General features: G+C 33.1%; 1 protein-coding gene across 2 annotated transcripts in view; it reads left to right on the top strand.

Moving 5' to 3' along the window:
• LOC145260479 (rho guanine nucleotide exchange factor 38-like) overlaps window positions 1-25,143 on the top strand; it is a 144,755-nt gene that overhangs the window by 72,063 nt on the left and 47,549 nt on the right. For both annotated transcript variants that reach the window (XM_080118585.1, XM_080118586.1), the window contains 2 exons: window positions 3,666-3,795; window positions 24,928-25,019. In XM_080118585.1, the coding sequence (XP_079974711.1) occupies window positions 3,666-3,795; window positions 24,928-25,019 (222 nt within the window). The remainder of the gene's footprint in view (window positions 1-3,665; window positions 3,796-24,927; window positions 25,020-25,143) is intronic.

Here is a 25,143-nt window from a genome sequence, read left to right as displayed (position 1 = left end):
AATAAGCGAATGTTAAAACTAACTCCAATCTGAACTCCAATCTCTGGTCCCCCCTCGCCAATCTTTCACAAAAAACACCCGTGTAACTGAATCCACTGTGAAAAATTTCTCCCACTCTATATCTGTGCCTAAATCAAAACGCGGATTCCATGAACAAAGCTTCTTTCTTAGAACTGCACGCCTGTGGGACTCTGTTCCGTCTGCCTGCTTCCCACCTGACTACAACTTGGATGTCTTCAAGTCCAATGTTAACAAATTCCTAATGAACCGCCCCCTTAAGTAAACACTTCATCAAATCTCCGCACTAACGTAATGTACTTGCAATAACCCTTATCCCTGAGTGGCTTCCGGGCCTTGATAAGTGGTGATCACTGTGTAAAAAAAAAAAAAAATCGGAAAAACAAAAAAAAACAGTGAATGTGATAGAAAAATAAAATAAAAAAACACGAAAAAATGGGATAAATAACCCTATTTCAATATTAAAACTTTACAAATGGAAAAAAAAATTATATCTCAGCTCAAATGTGCAATCTTAAGATAACGACGCTGCTACTATAACGACTGGTCTATGACTGCGTGAGCCAAATTAGGTTGTTTTTTTTTATATTTAAACTAATTCAAGAAAGAACTTTTTGCGCATGCGTGTTTGGCTCAATTGCTACCCCTCCCTGTAGAAAAGTGCCCAGTTGAGGGTAAAGGAATTAATGTTTTTAGCCAATTTTTTCGTATTTGTCCAAAGGTCTAGCTTCAAAATGATATGGATCTTGTGAAAATCCATCGCCTCTGTTGAAAGCTTTTGCGAGACATGCATACATTTAAACAGACAAGGTAGATTTATATTATAGAAGATGGTAAACTATGAGACAATGCTTTATCTAATTCCAATCTTATGTTATTGATGAAATGGTGCACTGCTCTCCAAAGAGAATTCACCAGTTAAATGACCAAGATTATGTTGATTTAGAAAAATTGAGCAAATTTCAATCATTTAAAAATTTTGGATAGTTTAACACCACAAAATTGAATTTTTCTTTGTACAAAAATTCAGTTGTGTGTATTTTGTAGCAGTATTTTAAGATCAAATGTATTCTGACACTAGTTTTGCATAAGATATATATTTTATTAATTTACAAAAAAATGTTATGTATTTTTAATCTTAACTTTTTTAGTTTTTTTTATACTTTATTAAAATGATCTAAACACACATATACATGTTTTTGTAAAATGTTTTTTTTTTCAAATTATATTTCACTGTTTGTGTATATCAATCCTTAGAAACTCTTACATAATTACATAGTTATGACAACAGCACATTCTGTTCATTATTTTGACTCTAGTATATATCTGACACAATCAACCGAGAACCACATCACTCTACATAAAAACATAAGATATCAATGGATATATATACCTGAGAATCAAAACAAGGAAAAGAATATGCTGTTGTCATAGCCCTAATAATTATTAAGCCCCTTTTAAAAATACATAAGGATGGGTACTGGCTGGTAAGTATAAACTAGGAAGCAGTTAACTAGCGTTTATACAATGTTCACGACTTCCTGCCATTCAAACACTATGGGTTGTCTAATGTCCCCACTGAATTAAGCATTTTTTAGTTATTAATTCCCTTCATTCTCGTGGCAATTGTTTGGTGGCTTGGAGGTAAAGGCTTAACAAATGGATTCAAAGGTGGCTTTATGGTTGGGTTTGAATCTCCCAACCGGCATGAATTGTCATCCTACACTGCTGATTGCATAAGCATGAAACACTAGTGTCTGTAGGTATAAAAGAATAATTATCATTTAATATATAGGTAACATCAACGACCAAAGGAAAGAATCGGTTCACAATTATAATTTTTTGTTTATTTTTTAAAATTACTAAGGGTGATTATATCTGCTAGGAATCTGCACAATGGATGGCATGCTGAACCATGGATGCTTATAATGGTTGTTAATGGAATAATTACTTTAGGTTGATCAAATAAGAGCAAGTTACCCGTGTGGATTAATAGAGGGTTCCGTTGGAAATTCTGTACATATTCCCAAGTTTGACAAGATGTATCTGATGATGGTTGGAGGCTGTATTGGCTGAAATTGCAAGAATAACATCCGAGATGAAACTTGAATAATCCAAATAATATTTAGTTTATTGTTTTTGAGCAAATAAAATCGATTTGTAAACCAATCCTCTCACTCAATATTGAACCCAAATAATTAGTTTTTTTTTTGGCTTTGTTATTTTTAAATCTTAAATATAACCATGTTTTTTATTCTTTTTTTTTTTTTTTTGGTGGGATGGGGATCTATTGCTATCTGAACTTTAGGTTAGTAGTAGGGTTTTATATCATCTCTTTGGAGGGGAGGGAGGCTGTTACCACTCTGATTTAGGATTTGTGGTAGGGTTAAAGGTGGGGATGTTCCCCCCCCCAAAAAAAAACAAAAAACAAAAACGAAATCAATTTATCACATAATAAAAAAAATTCTGGTTAAAAACTATTGGGTTAGGTACTGTCCAGTAGGTAGATTGTTTTCTGTTGCATTTATAGGCAAAGCTGATTCCTCATTGGAAATTCTCAAAGATTTTTTATCTCCAGATTTTTCAGAATGTTCACATGTAATCGCTTTAAAAAAGTATAATCACATTTTCTTTTTTTTGGAGGGTGGGGTGGAGATAACGAAATGTCCTAATCTACTTTTAAATCTAAATATAATTTTCTTTTTAATTTGACAAACATGGTTTCACTTTTATTATATCGAAGGTTTTGATAAACTGATTGTGAAATTTTCATGAATCTTTTTCACGTGCCATTTTTACCAGTTCATGTTTTTCTTGAAGTCATTATGATCTATAGATTTTAGTTTTTATCATTGGTACCAGCAATGAAAAAAAAGTCTTAGGCTCAGTTTTTCCAATTTGATGCCTCAAAAAGTTCAGATTCTAATTCCGATTAATCATCTCCAAACTACTTAAAATATGTAATGTTTTATTTTGAGAAATTTAAAATGATACACTTGCTTTGTCTGCCAAATGACTTGTGATCAGAACAGCAATCCTAACTTCCAACTGAATACAAAAGAACATTTTGTTAAGATGCATGTTCACAGCAAATTGACATGAAAATATTTCTACTGTCTGAATGCATTTGAAATTTGAAAAATATAATGGCTTTAGAGATCAGTCAAAATGCAATTTTTTTTTTTTTTTTTTTTTAAAGACATTTAAACTCTAATTTTAGACCCCTATAGGGGTCTTCATGAAAACACTTTTTTTTTGTGCTGCATTTTTCAAATTTCAAATGCATTCAAACAGTGGAAATACTTTCATTCATACCTCACACGTGCATACCAGAGTAAAAAAAAAAAAAATACTGAAATCGGACATATAAACTCAATCTTTGATAAGAATGGAGAACTATGGCTAAAGGACAACATGCTGCATAAAATTTTTTTAAAAATGTTAAAATATTGTCCTTTCCTGATAAAGACGCTTGTATAGGTCGAAAATTAGAATTTAAATAAATGTCTATTTATTAAAAAAAAAAAAAAAATGGCATTTTGACTGGTCTTTAAACTGTTGTATTAAGTGTTTTAACAAATATTTCCAAATATTTTCTTATTCTCTGCATTAATTTCCTTTCTTTGCTCTATTCATTTATTTTTCAGTTTCAAGAAGCCCATGTCGATGTGTACATGTTGTTTTCCAATTTTAAAGAAATTTATGAGTTGGCACAAAACTTCCTTGAACTCTTGTACAAGCGAGTGAAAAATGTTGACTTTAATAAACAACTTGTTGGTGAGTTTATTCATTATATACTAGTTTATACCTACTATTGCTGTTTTGCCATTTGGTTACTGGATTCTGGAGCATGCAATAGTTTCTGGTGGGTTTTCTCAATACCATATTAGTGGGTAATGTTACAGCATTACCTTATGGTCTGCTCTAAACAACTCTGCGAACCTTTTTCACATATCCCATGAAAAGTCTCAAGAAACGATTACTACATTATTGTCCCAATAAGGCACTGTTTTACAATAGTTCATTGTGCAGAGGAAGACAACTCTCTTTTACTAAGAGATTCGTTCATTTCTTCATCTCATAATTTAGGACGCTCGATGCAACGATATTTTTATTAAATCAAAACATTATTAAAAAAAGAAAGCTGCAACAAATTTTTTTTAATTTAACAAAGTTGATAACATTAATAATACAAAATATAGTCTTCACATGACTATTAAGAGAAAACAATGATATTTCCATTAGATGAAAACATTTAACAAAAGAAGCTGCGCCAACTTTTTTTTTTTTTTTTTTTTTTAATTAAAAAGTAAATGTTATGGTAAGATTTTTTTTTTTTTATTATTTATTTATTTTTTAATTTTTTTTAAATTTATTTTTTTTATTAGTCTTTAACCTTAAAAAATACAAAGGATGAAACTCTTTAAATAAAACAAAGATGAAACTTTTTAAAGTTGCAGCAATATTTTTTTTTACTCTAACAAAGCTTATAATATTAATAACACCAACATCTAGTTTTTAACATTACAAAAAATGAAAATGTGACGATAGTTATAGAGGAATTGTAAAAGCAGCTTTAAAAGTTTCATTGGAGTTGTCTGCCCCTTCATTGACCAGACTAACAGAAAATGGGAAAAATCAACTACTAAAGTTGCCCCAGCAACAGGCAAATAAATCCTTTTAATTTTAGTTGTAAAATTGTTGAATAAATTATTTTATGTTCATTTGCATAGAATCTTTTTCGTCTATTTATTTCCTCATATTTGTGTCTTATGAATCACAGACAACTTCACATTATTTTAAAACTTTTCCACAATAAATTTTTAGTTAAGAATTTTTTCTTTCTTATTAAATTTTTTAACAGGCTCCTGATGTTATAACTTTGACCAGGCAAGTGATTTTTAGATTGTTTTCTTTTCCCATGATTGGTGAACATTCCTTTTGACTTTCATTTTACTGTTTCTTAGCATGTCACATCCACTAGTGTTGATACTAAAACAAATTTAAAATAAAATTCTTCACCGTTCAGGGTGTTCAATAGTAAAGGCCGTCAGATCAGACAAGGGAGAACTGCAACTGGAAGCCTTGTTCAAAAGTTACACTTTTCCATCAAAACGTACATTGTTGTTTTGGTTCCATTTGATTGTACTATGATCCTATTATTACTTCAATGAACACACCAAGATAGAAACGGCACAACCCACCACTGATAACATCTAACGGAAAAGTGACTGTTCTATGACAAAGCCATACAGGCGGACAGATGCATAAAAGATAAGGCCATCAAACCAGACATTGTAATATGGAACAAACCCAAAAGAACTGTGCTCATTATCGATGTCACATGGGAAAAGATAACAGAATATCAGGACCTAAAAAATGATCTAAAAACGACATGGTCTCTGAAAGAAATAAACATTATACCAGTTGTGATAGGAGCAATTGGCTTAATAAAAAAGAATCTTCAGAAATACTTAGAAGCAATCTTTGGAAGACCAAGCTGTAACGAAATACAGATAGCAGCCATAAAGGGAACCATCTATTCTTAAAAGAGCCCTCGGATATAAATTTAAATCATAACAAAATCAAGTGTTAGCTCCAGGAAGGAGCCCCTTGATATCTTAAAACTTACTGAAGTAAAATAAATACAAAAGAAATTGCAGGTTATAACTTTATTGTGTTCAGATTTGTGTGATGGTGAAGGTTAGAGATTTCTATGATATCTGCTGATTGTTATTCAGTCTTTTTGATCTCCGTCAACAATCTTCTTTCTCCAACTGCGACCCTTTTGCCAGTGTCCCCTGAATATATTCATTTTTGCCAGAAATTAAAGGTATCCATTTTTTTTTAGTTTTTTCATCAGTGTTATCCAACCACATAAAAAGTCGATGGCTAACTATAATGATGGTGCATGTCCGTGGGGTCCAAGGAGTCCATTTTTTTTTTGTTTGTCATTTCTAGATGTGTAAACAAGGATTTTTAAGGTTTCATGTCCATTTGAAATGGAAACTCTACTTAGGCGGACGCACACAGATTTTCTAGTGTGGGTTGAAGGGGAGGGTCTGGTGTCTCATGCTGTAGTAGCACAACACTTTGCTGTTGTAAACTTTCGACAGGGTCATCTTAAAATGAAATCCTGGCTCTTCAGAGACTATGTGAATTCAAATAGGTTTAAATAGAACAGGTATTCAATTACTGATTTTCTTGTCACTTCCCAAGGCAAAGTTCTTGGTGAGTTCAATTGTGTGAAAGCCTCAAACATTGTTTTGTTGCAGAAAGCAAATATATATCTGCTCAAAATTTCATTACAGTTGACTGTGAAACCGAATTAATGCCAAGGTTTTGAAAAAACTCTTTTTTGTTTATGAATAAAAAACCAAGCCTTCAGGGACTTTCTAATATCACATAAACTCCCACAATCTCTCCTAATGCCCAAATACATGTATTTGGGGATTTTAATATCCACCACACTAGTTGGCTTGGTTCCTTGAATTACACAGATGCAGTTGACAACAGTATACATAGTTTCTCTATATCGCATTCCCTAACACACAGTCACATTCCAGATTTGCTTCCCAGATGGTGAAGATCAGCAAGCCATACTTCTAGACCTATTTCTTACCACAGTACCCGAGGATTGTATGACAAATGTTTATAATCCACTCAGGAAATGCTAATCACGTGACATTGGTTGGCATCATCTTAAGTTCTCAACATCAATCTAAGGAACTATTGCTTAAAATAACATGGTGCTTCAAGAAGGCTGATTGGAAGGCCGTCGGAGAACACATCAGAGATGCTCCATGGACTAACCTCTTTCCTCAACTTGCTGAATAGTGTCAATGAGACAACTGAATGTTACAAAGCAGACATTGAAGCTCATGTTCCTACATGGTATTATAGCAAGCCCCATTCTTCCCAATGGTTCATTGGCTTCCTGAGACGAAATGCACCTACATCGATTTCTGTTTTTGTTTTCTATTCTCTTTTGTAAAACTTAATTATGTTCTACAAAAACAAAATAAAAACAGCCCCCTCCCCTTCCCCCCTCCTTTTTTCCTTCCCTACTTCCCGGTAGACCCTGTCGGCAGGGCATTAGAATACGCCGACTGCCCCCCTGCAGAGGGTAAAAGTCCCTCAACGGGGCTACCTGTTGGCCGTGGGTGGCAACCCGTGATGCCTAGGAAAAGGATCCTGGTGGCTGAGCAACCGATGCCTAGGGAAAATAAAGGTATCTGTAGCAACACTCTACTTTGGCCTTGTACTAGGCTAGACGGGCGGTTGGAGAGGCCCGATCCAACCAATTGGCTAGTCATGTCAAGCCGTAACACTTACACTGAAAATGTCAATTATAACATCTAAAAAAAAATAAAATAAAAAAATAAAAAAAAACTTAATCCAAAGATAATACATTTCATTACTACAAACATAGACAAACCAGTTAAGTGGTAGAAGGCTATGGCAAGGGCCAATCAATTGATGAGACAAAAACCACACAACTGCTCCCTAACTAACGTTTCTATCAAACTGGGAAAGAAGAAACTAAAGGAGGAAACAGGAAATGATGAAACAAACTCAATCAATTGAGTATATCTCTTTTGTATCCCTGGGATGAAAGGGCGAATGGGTTTCCCCCCTAACATCTCCCAATTTCGGGCTCCGAGGAGGGTGGGGAGCAAGAGAGATGAAAATCTAAACAAACTTCTATGGATATAATAAACCCAAACAAAAAACCCAGAAATCAAAAAAATACTACAAAATCGAAAAGAACCCACTCTGACGTAACCAGCTCAGACAGTGAACAAGAATATAACTATGAAATAATTGATAAAGAAAAATATCCAAGATTCATAGTAATCGAAACCTTAGAAGGAAAAAAGATCAGCGATCTATCTCCATTCCTAATTGAAAAAATTCTGTCTCAAAACAGCAACCCAAAAACAGCAAAAAAAATGAAAAATGGCAATCTACTTGTCACAGTCGACAACTATAAAGACGCAAAAAACATCTTAGAGATGGAAAAATTCCATATCTATAAATGCAAAAGTTATGCTCATGAAAGACTAAACACATCAAAAGGTGTTATAAAAAGCCATGAATTAACCTTGGCTACAGCAGAAGAAATAGAAAATGCCCTAAGAAAACAGGGAGTAATCGATCACGTCCGAATAAACATAAAAAGGAATGGTCAAACCATACCTACAAAAACCTACATACTTTCAATACACCAAAAATTCCCAAAGAAATAAAAATCGGATACACAATAGAAAAAGTAGAACAATATATACCAGCCCCTCTGAGATGTTATAAGTGTCATAAATATGGACATAGCAGAGAAGCATGCAAAGGACAGAAAGTATGCAGAAAATGTGGCTTAAAAGAACCTAACCATACTGAAAGTGAATGCCCAAACGAAACAAAATGGCCAAATTGCCAAGAAAAACACCCAGCATACTCTAAAATATGCAAAATCTACACAAAAGAAAAAGAAATAGCCGAAATAAAATACAAACAAAACATGCCCTTTCCTGAAGCAAGGAAAATAGCAAGCTCTCGAGAAAAAATAAACTTACGCAGACATTACAAAAACTTCAAACCAAACAACCCAAAACCAAGACCTACTTAAACTAATCTCCGAACTCAAAAATCTAATTGAAACTTTAAAAACTAACCAAAACGAAAACAAGAAACAAATACCAGTATCTTCTAAAACTCAGCCAAATGATCTAAAACAAGTCCCAAAGAGCAAAAAAGAACCCGAACAGCAAAAACCACAAATAAACAGTGAAAGATCCAAATCACGTACAAGGACAAAAGCAGAAGATAAAAACACAATATCTGGAAAGATGGAAACAGAACGGGAAAACACAAATCCTCTTTCCAAAAACCAAAGCAAACAAAAAACAGAGACAATATTAATCGAAAATGAAAACAAATTTGAATTGATTGAAATCGAGTCACAGGAAAAAATCTAGCTCCAAAAACAGAACTGACCAGGAAGAGAAAATGGAGACTGAGGAACCAAGCAGTTCAAGTAAACACAAAACAAAAACCACTCAAAACACAACAAATCAATAGAATAATAGATATAAAAACCTAAACAAAAACCAAACAGAAAAAAAAGGAAAAAAAAAATAAATAAATAAACGAACCTACTATGCCTCTGCAGTTCCACTGTATGATGTTTTTATTCATTTCCATGAATAAAAACATCATACAGTGGAACTGCAGAGGCATAAAACCAAACTACGAAGAAATCAAACATATAATAGCACAATATGACCCCAGCATAATCGGCCTACAGGAAACTCTTCTAAAAGGACACCATCAACTTCAAAGGATACCACATCTACAATCAAACAAACAGATCACAAGCAGATAATCGACCCACAGGTGGCACTTAAATTATAATAAAAAAACAGATACCACATATAAAATTACAGCTCCAAACAAACCTACAAACAATAGCAATTAAAGTTACACTTCACCGACCAATAACTATTTGTTCAATATACATTCCACCTAAACATAAACTAAACCAAACCGAAACTGAAGATCTTATAACACAACTCCTCATACCTTTTATATTAATGGGGGACTTCAACGCCCATAACAAAATGTGGGGAAGTGAGAATATTAATCAAAATGGGAAAATCATTGAATCATTACTGGAATCACCTGAAGTAACTATATTTAACGACAAAACACACACATACCTTCACCCAGGCACAGGAACGACATCAGCTATCGACCTAACACTATGCTCCCCCACAATATTTATGGACTTCCAATGGGAGGTACATAACGACCAGTGCGGCAGCGATCACTTCCCAATTTTTCTCAAAACCCAAGAACCTACAACAGAAGAATCAAAACCAAAATGGCAAATTTATAAAGCTAACTGGACTGAATTTAGCAAACTTTGCACAAATCTAATTAATCAAGAAATAGTTAACAAACCAGATCCTATGTTAGCTTTCACCAATACACTAAACGAAATAGCAACCAAGACAATCCCAAAATCTTCCACCAAACCACACCCAAAATCAACGCCATGGTTCACAATAGAATGTAAGCAAGCAATAACCAACAGGAAAAAAATGCTAAAACACTTCAAACAACATCCTACAAAACTCAACCTTCAAAAATACCTACAAGCACGAGCAAAAGCACACTATATTATAAAAAAAAGCAAAAAAGAAACCTGGCAAAACTATATTTCCAAATTGAACAACAACACGCCATCAAAAAAACCATGGGAAATAATAAGAAAAATAACTGGAAAAAAACTTGGAACACCAATAAATAATATAAGTACACCAAATGGTAGACAAACTATAGACAAAAAAGAAATACCAAACATAATCGCAAATGAATTCAGCCAAAACTCATCATCCAACCACTACTCCCCCAAATTCCAAAAATACAAAAACAACGCAGAAAAAGAAAAACTCAATTTCCAATCCAATAACAAAGAATACTATAACACCTCTTTCACTATAACAGAACTAAAAAATGCAATTCATAAAAGTAAAGATACAGCTACCGGTCCAGACGACATCCACTATCAATTTCTAAAACACATGCCAGACACATCTCTCAACATTCTCTTACAGATAATTAACAAAATATGCCGGACTAACAATTTTCCAAAACACTGGCTCGACTCCAATATCATCCCAATTCCTAAAGCAGGAAAAGATCACTCCAACCCTACCAATTATCGTCCTATCGCCCTAACAAGCTGTATATGCAAAACAACAGAAAGGATGGTCAATACAAGACTAATGTGGCATTTAGAAAAATATAACCTCATTTCTACACACCAAAGCGGATTTAGACAAAATCAAGGTACTAATGACCAACTTATTCGGCTAGAAACATATATTCGTAACGGTCTAATAAGAAACCACCACGTGGTCTCAATCTTTTTTGATATCGAAAAGGCATATGACACCACATGGAGATATGGAATCTTGAAAGATATTCATAATATGGGAATCAGAGGAAACCTAGCAAAATTTATCCAAGAATTCCTATCCCACAGAACATTTAAAGTATGCTTAGGAAATACAACATCAGATCAACACACACAAGAAACAGGGGTACCACAGGGTAGCGTACTATCTGACACCCTTTTTCTAATTAAAATCAACGGTATAATCAAAAATGTTAACATGGGATTCGAAAAAACACTATTTGTTGATGACTTTTCAATAACTTGCTCATCACCAAATATGCCAACTATTGAAAGACAAATGCAACATTGCCTTAACAAAATAGACCTTTGGGTTAACCAAAATGGATTTAAAATGTCCAAAAGCAAAACCACATGTATCCACTTCTGTAGGAAACGAAAATACCACCTTGACCCACAGCTCAAACTAGATGGACAACTAATACCAGTAGTATAACACACCAAATTTCTAGGGATCATTTTAGACAACAAACAAAACTTCAAGGAGCACATTAACAAATTAAAACAAAAATGCTTAAAAGCAATAAATATCTTAAAAATAGTATCAAAACTAGATTGGGGAGCAGATCAAGCTACAATGCTCAAAATATATCGCTCACATATCAGATCCAAACTGGATTATGGTTGTGCCATATACAGCTCTACTTACAAATCCTACAAAAACAAACTACTAACAATACAGAATCAAAGTTTAAGACTTAGCCTGGGAGCCTACCGAACTTCTCCAATGGAAAGCCTTCACGTAGAAGCCCAAGAACTACCCCTGCACTTAAGATGGAAAAAACTCGCGTTACAATACGCAACAAAACTACAAACCAACCCCGAAAACCCAACATACAAAACTACCTTCAACTTACAATGTACAAACTCTTATTCAAGGAAACCAAAAAGTATACCCTCCTTTGGACACAGAATTAAAGAAATAATACATCAAATCAATGAAAACCCCGACAATATAATTACTCAGAAAACAAACGACAGACCCCCATGGACATTACACAAACCAGAAACCGACATAACACTTACTACTTACAAGAAAAACATTACAAATAATATAACAAACAGAAGCAACTTTAGAGAACTAAGAGAAAAATATGCAGAATACATAGAAATATACACAGACGGGTCTAAAACTATAAACGGAACAAGCGCAGCATGCACAGATGGACAAAATCAATATCAAATAAGACTGCCCAACGAGGCTTCAATATATACAGCCGAACTGCAGGCCATCAAAATAGCTCTCAAACACATCAAAGACATCAACGAACAAAAAGCCATAGTATATACAGACTCGCTATCCTGTATCATGGCCCTTGAAGTAAAATCTAAACACCCTTTTATCACAGAAATTATACAAGAATACAATGAAATAACCGAAAAAAACAATAAAAAAAATTATAATAGCCTGGATACCAAGTCATGTCGGCATTCCAGGAAATGAAAAAGCAGACAAACTGGCTAAAGAAGCCACAAACCACCAAATGGAAAAAATTAAAATACCACACACAGACCTAAAAAGAAAAATCAACGAATATATAGAAAACATGTGGCAAGAGGAATGGAACAAATGCACTGCAAACAAATTGCATGAACATCAACCAATAATTAAAAACGAAAAACAAAAAATTTTTAAAGGAAGAAAAGAAATTGTACTAAACCGAATAAGAATCGGGCATACAAAATTAACTCATTCCTACCTAATCAAAGTGGAGGAAACACCAAATTGCACACTCTGCAACCAACAACTAACAATTAAACATCTACTGACAGAATGTAGAAAACACAAACACACTCAAAAGAAATATTTTAAAACAACAAACATTAGAAAAGTGTTCCAAGAAGTGGAACCCCAACAAATCATAAACTATTTAAAAGAAACAAACATATTCAAACTCCTATAAAGTAAACAAGTAAAATTCAGTTTAGAAAAACAAATCTCTTACAACTAAAACAATTTTTCAGAAAACCTAAAACATCTTGCTTCAAAAGATAAACTTTTTCAAGAAACTTAAAAAAATTTTTACAAGAAACTGAAAATCTATTATATCAACAAAACTTTTTTGGCATTAAATGACTCTTAGAGGTTGAAATGCCGTTAAACAAATACACTCACTCACCTACTCACTCCCAATGGTTCATTCCAACTTGTGCAGCGACCATTGCGCAAAGGCAGCATTTATTCTGATTTGTATACCACAAATCAAGTATACATAGGCAAACATTTATAGAAGTTAGAAATAACTGTAAGAATGAAAACTCAGCAGCTAAGAGAAGGTATACTGAAGTGACCAGGAAATGTATTGAGTTGCAAAAAATAAGAACTCATGATTCTGGAAAAATTGCATGGTCACCGAGAAAGCTGACCTGCTTGCTTGGTGGTTTACCTCTGATTCTCTTTGACCTCCTCAAACCATTCCCTCCCAAATTTCCCTTTGTGAACAGAAGCCATATTCATACATGTTAAAATCATAAAAAACATAGATACATTCAGTAAGTTAGCCCTTGTCCTCTCCAAACTCTTCAACAAATGCTTAGCTGAGCCTTGCTTCTTTGCTAGCAGGAAAATTTATTCCATTGTACCAGTATTCAAGAATTCTGGTGAAAGAACTGGCCCTCTTAATTATTGCCCTATCAATCTCCTCCCCCTCTTCACTAAAATCTTGGAGTCCACCATATTGTAGATACTAAGCTTCTGACTAACAGTATGGATTTTGGACAAGCCTGTTCTACAGCAGATATTTTAACTATCTCTAAACACATATCATGCACTGGATAAGACAGGGGAAGCTAGAGGTGTAGTCTTTGATATATTCAAGGGGTTTGACAATGTCTGGCATGAAGGGCTTCTCATTAAAATTAAATTCTATGGTATTTCTGGACGAATACTCTACATAATTAGATCCTTCGTAGACAAGAGAAAAAAAACAAGTTTTCCTTGATGACCATACATCTAAACAATATGCTATTAATGCAGGTGTGCCCCAGGGATTGATCCTTGGGCCTTTATTATCCCTGATATAAATTACCTTCCTGATAAAATTGTGAAGATAAGGATATTTATTGATGACATCACGCTCTACACTGCGTGTCAAATTATTAACAAGATAACATTTTTTTTCCAGTTTCAGAAACTTACCGGTAGTTTTTTATCAAAAGCTTCGGAAATGTTGGCAATGCTAAGCTGCGCATGCTGTGAACTTTTCGTACTGTTCCGCGCAATCTAAACAACTTGCCATCGTAATTGCGGTATTTGAGGTGTCAAATTATTAACAAGGCAGTTTGTTTCATACATAAAATGGGTTGTAAAGGTGGTTTGATAGTTCTGAAAAGAGTACTATTACAAAAGTTAGCAAAAGGTAAAACTAAATTTGAAATCTTGAAAATGATAGGAAGGTACTATCAAACTGAAGAACTTTGTCAAGGATCCTACAAAGGTATGTAAGAGAGCTGATAAAGGTCAATTTAGAGTTGTTTCACATCGTTCTCTACTCCAAATTAAATGTGAAGTTGTTAAGAACCCTGTCCAAACAAGTTGAGAAGTCTTTGACCAAGCCAGATTGAAGATGGTCTCAAAAAGTACTCGATGTTGCCTTCTGAAAGAAGTGGCAAAGTCTGTTAAGCCTGTCACAAAGCCTCGATTAAAGCAACATCACATACGAGACCGATTGAAATGGGCAGAAGACAACATGAAAAGGGATTTTTTCCAAGTTTTGTTCATGGATGAAATGCGTGTCACTCTTGATGGCCCAGATGGCTGGAGCAAGGGATGCGTCCTAGATGGATAACATCGTCATCAGCATTTAAGGCGCCAACAAGGTGGTGGTGGGATAATGATTTGGGCTGGGATTATCGGAGGTACTTTAGTTGGCCTATGGAGAGTCCCAGAAGGCGTAAAAATGATGACAAATGCTTACATAGCTTTTCTGGAGGAGCACTTTGAACCATGGCTGAAGAAGCAAAGGTTGACATTCAGAAGAACCATTATTTTGCAGGATAATGCTCCCTCGCATGAAGCAAACAAAAGCAAAGAGTATTTGCAACAACTGGGGATTTCTGGGCTATGGAAGCTGGAGTGGCCTGCGAATTCACAAGATTTGAACCCAATTGAGAACCTTTGGAGTATCATGAATCGACGCCTCTATTTAACTAGATGCAAATTTAAGAGCAAAGATGAGTTGTGGGGTGCTCTCCAAGGAATAACTACTGACAAAATCACAAATTTTATTAATTCTGTGGACAAATGTCTTTACAATCATTTATAAAAAAGGATCTCATATCCCCTACTAATTATGTCAACGTAGAAATTGCTATGTAGTTATTGTGCTCTAAGCATTTTTCATAGTTCATTTAATGTTTGAAAGTTATTTCAATAAACAAGTTACGGGTATATTGTGTTTTTTTTTTCTCAGCATCATTAATAACTTGACACACGGAAATCAACACATATTCCTATCTTCTGCCATAGTTTCGCTAATACTGCTTTAAATACTTTTATTTTTTTGACTGGAGTAGCTGAATAAAATTGTAAGCACTTTCTCAAAGTTTCATGGATTTTTATTCATTCGTTTCTAAATATTAAAAAAATATGTAAACTCATTGATAATTTGATACGCAGTGTATAATAGACATGAGGGTAAAACGAATGTACACATAACCAAAGCAATGGCAGAAACCCTAGAAAATAACTTTCAGATTGGTAGTGGAATATGGCTGTAAGTGAATGTTAACATTTAATGTTCCTAAAACTAAGCTTCTTTTTTCTTTGTTGATTAACAACTACAAAAAACCCTTCACCACCGATTGCCATGACAAATAGCACCCTATCTGAAAGTCCATCTTAACCTAACATTCCCAGGCAACATGAATTGGAAAAATGATAGGACGTTGCTAAGACTGCTGCAAAGAAAGCGAGCTCTCTCTCTATCATGCGAGAAAATTACTTGCACCGGAGAGTATCCTATGTCTTTACAAAGTCACAATTCGCCCACACATGAATTATTGCTACAGCATCTCAGCTGGAGCATCTACCACTAGTGTTTCACTTTTAGAAAAGGTCCACAAAAGAGTCTCAAACCTAATAGGTCCCACACTATCAGCCAAGCTCTAACCCCAATCCCATCACTGCAGCCTTGCATCCCTGTACTTGTTTTACAAGTACTTTAATGGAACAAGCTCTGATAAACTCACAGCATTTGTACTCTCTCAACGTAGATACTAACCCGACAACCAGGAAAATTTTGCCCGTTACTGTTAAGGTCCCTAGATGCTGGAAAGCCTTCTACTTCTAGTTTCTTCCCTCAGATTACTGAACTTTAGAATTCCCTTACTGTTTACTAACCTGCAGAAGTTTAAATGTAATATGAGCAAACATCTTGTTGTTCAACTCTCCTTAGTCTCCTGTTAGATACTATCCCAAATAGTAACCCCCTTATGTTCAAGTAGCAATATACCTTGTTTGGAGTGAAAATAAGTAAAAATAAACCAATTCAATTTTCACCAATATTATTTCATTTTGACGTCTATGTTTGTGACATAACACACTGATGAAATGTTGGACTGATCAGAGGAGTACCAGTGAAAAGGTTGATTTTGGAGGAGTGCTGGCAAAGTTTGATAACAATTTGACATATTAGAACAAGTATACTTTAATTCACTGGAAGTATTTTTCATCTTTTGGAAGAGTGATACTTGTGAAAAGGGAAGACAATCCAAAATTAATGCTTTTTTTCTAAATATTGTAAAATAACTTAAAATTCTTAAAACTTATTTTATTTAATTAAAAACATTTTATTTATAAATTTAAAAAATCATTTATATGAAGTATTGTTGCTGAATTAAAAAAAAAATCATTGAAAATGGGTCTTTTTAAAAAAATTTTTTTTTATTTTTAAGTTTTATTAAAGAAATATATTAAAAACAACAGCTAAAGATATTCTATTTGACTGAAGCATTGTACATCTTTTTTACAATTTAAATTAATTCAATAAATGTTTCAATATTTAGTCTTACTTTGTTACTTTATTAAACTTGCAAACAAAAGTTTGGTTAGAAAAAAAACCCAAAGCATTTTGGATTGTCTTCCCTTTCTGATAATATTACTCTTCAGAAAATGAAAACAAAAAAATACTTCCGGAGAGTTAAAGTGCATTTGTGCTGTAGAATCAATAGTTCTTGCTTACAGGATGTATGAAAGAGTATTGCAGAAACAGAAAATTTTATTTTGGAGTGGATAAATGACACTATTGCAGGAAATGACAAGAGAATGTGTGATGAAAGGCTTAGTAAGCACGTGTCAAGGCTTTTCTGACACAGATGAGAAATGCTTGAATGAGGTCATTGTCAAAATTTTTGAGCTTGTAAAAACAAATCACAACTTTCTGCCATTGATGAGAAAGAAACAATATGACAGACAAAAAAATCTTGCACTTAAATTTTTTTACTTTGGCATCATTTTGCTTACCAGGTTAATTTGTTTTTGACAAACACGCATGCAACTCTCATCTGCTATCAGAATTGCACTACTTTGAGCATTTTGTCTATCATATAAATAGAACAGAAAAGGTGGAATGCACAACTTGTGTCCATTTTACTGCAATACTGCTACTACTACTAGTATATAGTTTTACATTAAAAGAAAAAAAGCACAAGAATATTATATGTTGTAATATTTTGGACATTACAGCAAGTTATGATGAGATTTGGGCAACCCTATTCATAATTATGTTATGCCATTCTTTTTTGTTTCGAACAACACTTTTCTATTTAAATAATGACTTTACACTCTAGATTATATAAATGCGAGTTTTCTATCTGGCCATGTCAATTTCCACCTCCTTCTACTGGTTGATAGCTAGTATGAAGAAAAATACAGTTTTGAAGTTTTGTTACTTCGTATTTGCATGAAAGAGTAAGTAACTACGGTGAATGTATTTTTATTAGCTTTCTGCTAACACTAGAAATTGTTTTTTAAGCAAAATAGTTTTTGGACTAATGTTGAATATCCTTTATATCTATCCTATTTTTCAAATTATCTAGAAAAAATAAATTCATGTTTATTTCTTTAAATTTAGAAAACACATATCCAGTTTCAAAAAAGATTCTTTGGACTTTTATGAAATTTGAACTCTAGTGTTGACATTGTAGAAAGTACTGTCTTAATGTGTGTTCTTGTCAGCCAATCATGTTTCTATTTGCATATATACTCTCAAAACACCATAACGTTTAATAATATATAGATATTTAGTTTTAGTTGCAGCATGCCAATATATCCCCTATTTTTTTTTTTTTTTATATATATATATATATTAATGAAATTTTAAAAAAAATGTTAATTCTCAATATTTCAAAGCGAATAAAAGTTGTTGGAACTATTCTTTAGACTTCACAAACATGGCTTGACTTGAGAGTATTATACTTTGAAGCATTGTGTGTAGCATAGAAGTTATGTATGTTACTAGCTGTCCTGACCTGTCACTGCCTGGGAATATTTGGATTTTCATTTTTGTTTTGCATGTATTTCTACAGTCTGTCGATTTCTTTTTTTCTTTTTTTTTTTTTTTTTATCTCTTCAGTGAGCATAGTTTTAGTCATTTTTGCTTTAAAATAGGATATGATCTATAAAAAAATGCATGTGTAAGGGTAATTAATAATCCAATTGTATATTACAGACCTTTCCTCTATATGTCTGTCTGATTCATCAGACACGATTTTTGCAAACAAATATTTTTTCTTTTAGAAATGGAGAATATTACATTAGTTGTAAATAAATTCCTAACAAATGAAGCAAATACTCAGAAATTGAAACCAAAACATATTCATAATTTTTAAAAGTGGAAGTATTAATATTTATAGATTAATTCTATCTTGATAAAAATGTTCAATATATGAGGGAAATTAAATTATGCAAATTATCAATTAAAAAATTTATTGTTCATAAACAAGGAAATAATTCACTCCCTTGTATTCCTTTATGAACAATAAATTTTGTAATTTGGTAATTTACATAATTTAATTTCCTCACACACACACCATTGAAGATGTCTAGGCTTGAAGGATCTTGTAAAAATGAGCGTCTTGGTCACACATTGGTTTTTAAATGTAGCAATTTCATAACTTTCTCCACTGGAATCATTTCAATATTTAGTATTTATATTTCTCCAAATAAATATGAAAGGAAATTATTTCTAATCTTATAAATAGACTTTGTCTGTCTGTCTGTCTATTTAATCATAATTTTTAATGTAACGAATATGTTGCTGAATTTGTCTTATTTCAAAATATCAGAAATCTTAACTATTTTTAGAAATAGAAAATGCATTAATAGTAAATAATAAATCCCCAACAAAGTGGATGCCGTGGCCAGAAATCAAAGCTGATACGTTGAGGTCTTCAGTCTAAAGTTCTACCAAATCAGCTATTTGTATTTATAAATAGAACTTAAAATATTACATTAACAAAATGTAGCAATGGAGTAGTGTTATTTGTCATATTTCAAACCATGAATTCAAATATAAGCGATGAAAAACTGCAGCATTAACCCCAGGCAAGTTTAACTGGTTTCCTCCGAAGGAGGAAGTTTCATGGGAGTATGAAATTCATGCGATCCCCAGTTGCATGTATGTCCCTGTGAGGGGAGATGATGACGTTAGGTTTTTGCAACTCTTGCCGTGAAGTGTCAACATCTTCCTACATACAGCACCTGGTATTCCCAAATTGATCACCCATCTTGAACTAACCAGGCTCAACGTTGCTTAACTTCGGTGACTTAATGAGAACTGGTGTGCCAACGTGATTATGCCATATATAACGTAAGTGATGATAAAAAAATGAATAAATGAAAGGCTAAATATTATAAGTAGTGTTGAAAATTGAAATAGTCCAAAACCATTTTTGTTTTAACTATGTATTGGCGTTAACAATTCAATATTAAACATACATAAGAATTTATGCTTGTAGACTCCATAATGCTAGTGTATTAAAATTTAAAAGTAATTAATAATTGTAAAAATTACTGATCAAACTTTATAACAAATGTCAATATTTTTTAATGTTTGAGATGAGCATTGATAATCCAAATTATTTGGATGGTTCGGATGACTAGTGTTGTTCTCGCAACGTTTTAGCCAATGTAACGTCTGACCTCTTCAGATATTTCTTGTTGAACTCTGGAATCTTTCTGTTGAACATGAGAAATCTGCACAGAATTTCAAACGGAGCCCTTTATTTAATCCATGAGGGTAGCTTGCTCTCATTCCGTCAGCCATGACTGGGTAGAAGTCTTAAGTAGTTCATAATTGTATTCTTAATGACTTGCACTGAGAATTGAACTTTCACCCAATGGAAGTGGGTCACTTATAACTTAATTTTTACTTAGTACTTTATCCATTATGCCATGTGACCACGTGAACAAATTTAGTATGAATTAAATGTTAAACTTGTATAAAAATTAAAGAAATTACCCCCCCCCCCAAAAAAAAACAAAAAAACAAAGAAATTTTGGGTTGATATAAACAGAAATCCTTGTTGGGCGTGCTTGCTTGTATTCGCTATTTTTGTGGTAACACTTAAAACAAAAGTTTGCCTTTTTAAATAGAATCTTTTGAAGTAAGTTTCTGAAATTAAAATAAAATAAGTTTAACCAAGTTGTGAATCTTTTGAAGTCGTTTGCATGAATACCCTATATATATTTGTGTATAAGTCAATATTTTTTTATTTTTGTTTTTCCTTTTGCCCCCCTCTTTTTTTTTTTTTTTTCTTTTTTCTTTTTTACTCACACTGAATCTTTTTGCCAAAAGAAATAAAAATTAAAAAAACAAAAGTGAAAACAGAATCGACTTATACACAAGTATATAAGGTGATAGTTTTATGCTCTACTTGTTGAGTGGATCTTTTTGTTCTTTTAATAGACATGTTTCAAATGCCAACATCAAATAACATTGTAAACTAACAATATAGTTTACATTGTTATTTGATGTTGCCATTTGAAACATTTGTTCGCCTTTTTACATTGTTTGGATTATTTTTTTGTTGGCCTATTTTATTGCATATTACTGCTTTTGTGGTTTGTTTACACTGTACCACAAAATAAATCAATAAGGGAGAGCTAAGTGTCTGTATTAATAAAAAAAATATGTGCATTTCTCACCCATGTGACTTACATTATTGGTCCCTCGATTTATCGGAAAGTGACCTATGTTTTCAGTGGCGTCTGTGCGTCTGTTAGTCCGGACGATTGCCAGATAACCGTCCATCAGTTTTTCCTGAAAATTTGCCACAAATTGTATTTCATTAAATAGATGTGCGCAGTAAAAAAAAAAAAAAAATTTTTTTTTGCATAAATTCCTGTTGCGTCCCCAGAGGCTCAAAACAAGTAAAAAATGCCCCGAAATGGCCAAAAATGACATATTTTGTCCCATAACTTTTGATTCATTCATTAGATTTTTCTGAAATTTGAAAATGTGGAGCCCATTGTTCTTTATATAATTCCAGTATGGGTGACCCTGGCAAAATTCTGGTTCGCGTTCCCGGGGACTTTTAGTGTTAAAAACGCCCCTTTTTATGCCTCTTTTTTCATATTTCTCAACAAAAAGTTGATATATAGTGGTTTTTGACGGTGGTCAACTCAAATATACACGTGTTAAGGCCTGAAACTGCAGTTATCCATTTACACTGGGATTCAGTGTACCCAGGGGCTCAAAAGAGGTAAAAAATGACACTCTTTGCCCCATAGCATTTGATCCATCGATTATATTTTCCTGAAACTTGGCCAAAATGTGGAGGTCATTGTTCTTGATATAAATTCAGTATGGGTGACCCTGGCAAGATTCTGGTTTGCATCCCTCTGATCCTTTTAGGGATAAAAAAATGTTCTTGGAGTTCTTTTTATATTTCTCAAAAACTTGATATGTATGTCTATATAGTGGTTTTTCATGGTGCTGAATTCAAATATTCAAGTCTTAAGGTGTGAAATTGCACCATTTGTCCATTTTCACTATGATTCGGCGTTCCCAGGAGCTCAAAAGGGATCACAAATTCCCCCAAAATTGCAAAAAATGACACTTTTTACCCCATAACTTTTACTCCATCCATTAGATTTTTCTGAAACTTGGCAAAAATGTGAAGGCAATGTTGGCTCTTCACACTTCTCACATTCATCATTTCTTCAGCATTTTTTGTGGCATCATCTCACATGCAGCACCAGAGGGGGACCATGTACGCGCGACTTGTTAATTTACTATTAATCAAATATCAAACAATAAAATGAAATTTAAAACCTGATTACAAAATTTAACCCCCAAAAAATGCATTTTGCAAGTCGGCCATTGAAATCTTAGTTGAAAATTTGAAATGAACTGGAATGCATTTAAACTCTCGACTAGAAAATCATTTCTGGCTTTAAAATTCTTAGTAAATGTTCATGTATTAAAAGATTGAAATTCCTGCAAGTCATTTACATCAAATTTTTTTATTGATATTAAAACGTTGACAAAAATTAGTTGCAGTTTTATGACAATTTTGTTTAGTGCAGTAATTAGATTTAACTTTCAAAATCCTAATTAAAAAAAAACTGACATGATTAAAGTGTGTGTGGTAAAACAAAATTAAAGTTAAGAAAACTCCTGTATGCTGCTGGGTAAGTACAACTGATATAATTAGCAGATTTACTTAGCATTTCCTAGGTATCAAATATGTTGAACATAACTTATACAATTTGAGAAGTAGGAATCTCCATATTTAACTTCATTTTGAGGTAAAATATTACAACTAATCTTCATTCGCCCTTTAATCCTTATATTCTATAACAAATGCTTTTGAAGAAGGGGAAAGAATTGATATTTTATCATTGGCTAGCTCTTTAACACAGAATGTTTTTTTTTTTTTGTGTTTTTTTTTTTTAATTTATGATAGCTCCTAACATCAAATGATTTTATGCATTTTCTGGAGTGATTTTTATAAAAAGTCGTTCGGAGCATCTATTAGATTAAAGCATCATTGTTGTGATGACGATGATAATGTTTAAGATGTTGCCAGTTTCCTAAACTCTGAGGTGGACAAGACATGCAGCATCCCACACCTGCTCTCCTTCAGGTCTGATTAATAGAGTTGGTACCAGTCGTGTTATAGGAAGTCAAGTCACTTTGTACACACTCAAATGGAGTATCAATGCATGTTATTTTGATGCAGGAGATGGCACGCTATACATAACAAAACCACCTGAGATGTTGAGTGCATAAAGCATTTAAAATCCCACAAATACCAAGATTTTGATGGAGCATGGCCGAACGGATTCTCTCTAGTTTCCTATTACAATCCATGTGATCATTATATTGTCATTACGCATGAGTGTTTAGGGCCCATATCTCATTGCAATGGAAGATGGCAGAAAAAACATGGGCTGAAAATACCTGGCCCCAAGTCTTGAAGGAAATGTATTCGAATGTGAGCATTTGCAACGATTTCCTGAACAACAGCAAGCAATGATAAAACATTTGCAAGCTCCACCAATCCTTGATTAAAATATTTCAGATTTGCATTAAATTTGATTGAATTAAGCAAGATTCCCTGAATTTCAATTTTTCTCATGGCATTTTAAATTTTTTGACATTTTCTCGAATCAAAATCAAATAATTGATTTTGATCCAAATTAAAATAAGGATTTTAGACAAAAGGTTTTAGTATCATATTTTGATTTTAATCTTTTTAAAGGGGACATAAAAGTGCTGCAAAACTGTTCTGTTGAGTAAATTTTAACCGTCCTGGGACGGGTATTCTAGTTTCTAATAAATGTTAAAAAAACAAAAAAACAAAAGGAAAATTTTTCTTTATTTAACTTTGAAATTTCTCTGCTAGTCAATTCATATTTTAAATGTTTTTCATTATTCTTGGTTACCAATTCATCCAATGGCGAATTTCAACCTGACATATCTCCCAAAAAAAGAAATAAAAAAAGTGGGTGTGAGGAATCTCTATGAAGCCACTAAGATGATCACGGTAAGAAATATCAAACAGTGAGAGAAACGTTTCAGTGAGAGCAGGAGGCATAACTGGATTAATGGATACTAATATCGACTCTGGAATTAGTAAACAGAGTTCAGATCAAGTTAAATTTATTGTTTCCTTACACATTAATGTTGAGAAATGTATGAACCTACAACGCCTCCCCCCTCTCCTAGTGATGTGTAAAAATAGCAGATCCTGTTCAATAGTGTTTACCATAAAGTAACGTGATTTAGCAGTGAGTAGTTCACAAAATAGGGTGTTCATGATTAGTCTAATTGACTATGGAATTGGCTATGCTGTTCAATTGTGCTGCTATGTGTCTATTATTTCTCTTCAACAATGGGTAAAAAAAAGAAATTTGTGTTTGATGAATTGTATGCAATAAAACATTTCTGTTTCAATATTTTTGGCATATTAAAAAAACGATGACAAAGATTTGGGAGATTCTACTTATAACCAGGGATAAGAACAAACCAATCGGATGCCAGAATCACTTTATGAAATAAAAGATATGAATATCTTTGAATTCTTCAGTGATAACTTTCCATCTTAACACAAAATGATGACTACGTGCTGTTGATCCTGACTGGATTAGTTCTTTAGCTGGAAAAACTTCTCTAACTGGATTTATGCTGCCATTTTTAAAAAAAATTTTTTTTCTTGTCTTTTTTTAATTTTTTTGGTTCTCTACACAAGAATTTGAAAATATGGACTTGAAGATCAGAGGTTATATCGGTTGAAATGGGGGGGGGGAGAAAAAAAACCTTGAAAATAGTAGTCCAAATAATAATAAAAAATCGATGTGCCATGCAATAGATAAACAAAAAACATTTTTTCTTATGTTACCTACATTTATTTTGATGAGTTTGAATACAATTGAGAACAGGTCTTCCTCCATTAATATGAATTCTTTTTTCTATTTTTCTTAGGACAATGTTTTCTTGACATGGCGGAAGAGCTGAAAATGGTGTACTCTGAATATTGTGCTAATAGTGATGGAGCCATGGTATATTTACAAAAGGTACTTTTTTTTTTTTTTTTTGCCTTTTATTAATCTAAATAAAGTCTGGTATAAGGTCATAACGATCAACTTTTTGAGCTCTAAATGTTTTTTACTATTTGTCAATTACTGCTCTCAACCCTAT

Source organism: Euprymna scolopes, chromosome 36 (genome assembly GCF_053919585.1).
Source record: "Euprymna scolopes isolate OS-2025 chromosome 36, ASM5391958v1, whole genome shotgun sequence".
Taxonomy (NCBI): domain Eukaryota; kingdom Metazoa; phylum Mollusca; class Cephalopoda; order Sepiida; family Sepiolidae; genus Euprymna; species Euprymna scolopes.
The sequence above is the reverse complement of the archived record's forward strand: the minus strand, read 5'-3'. Positions and strand labels throughout refer to the sequence as shown.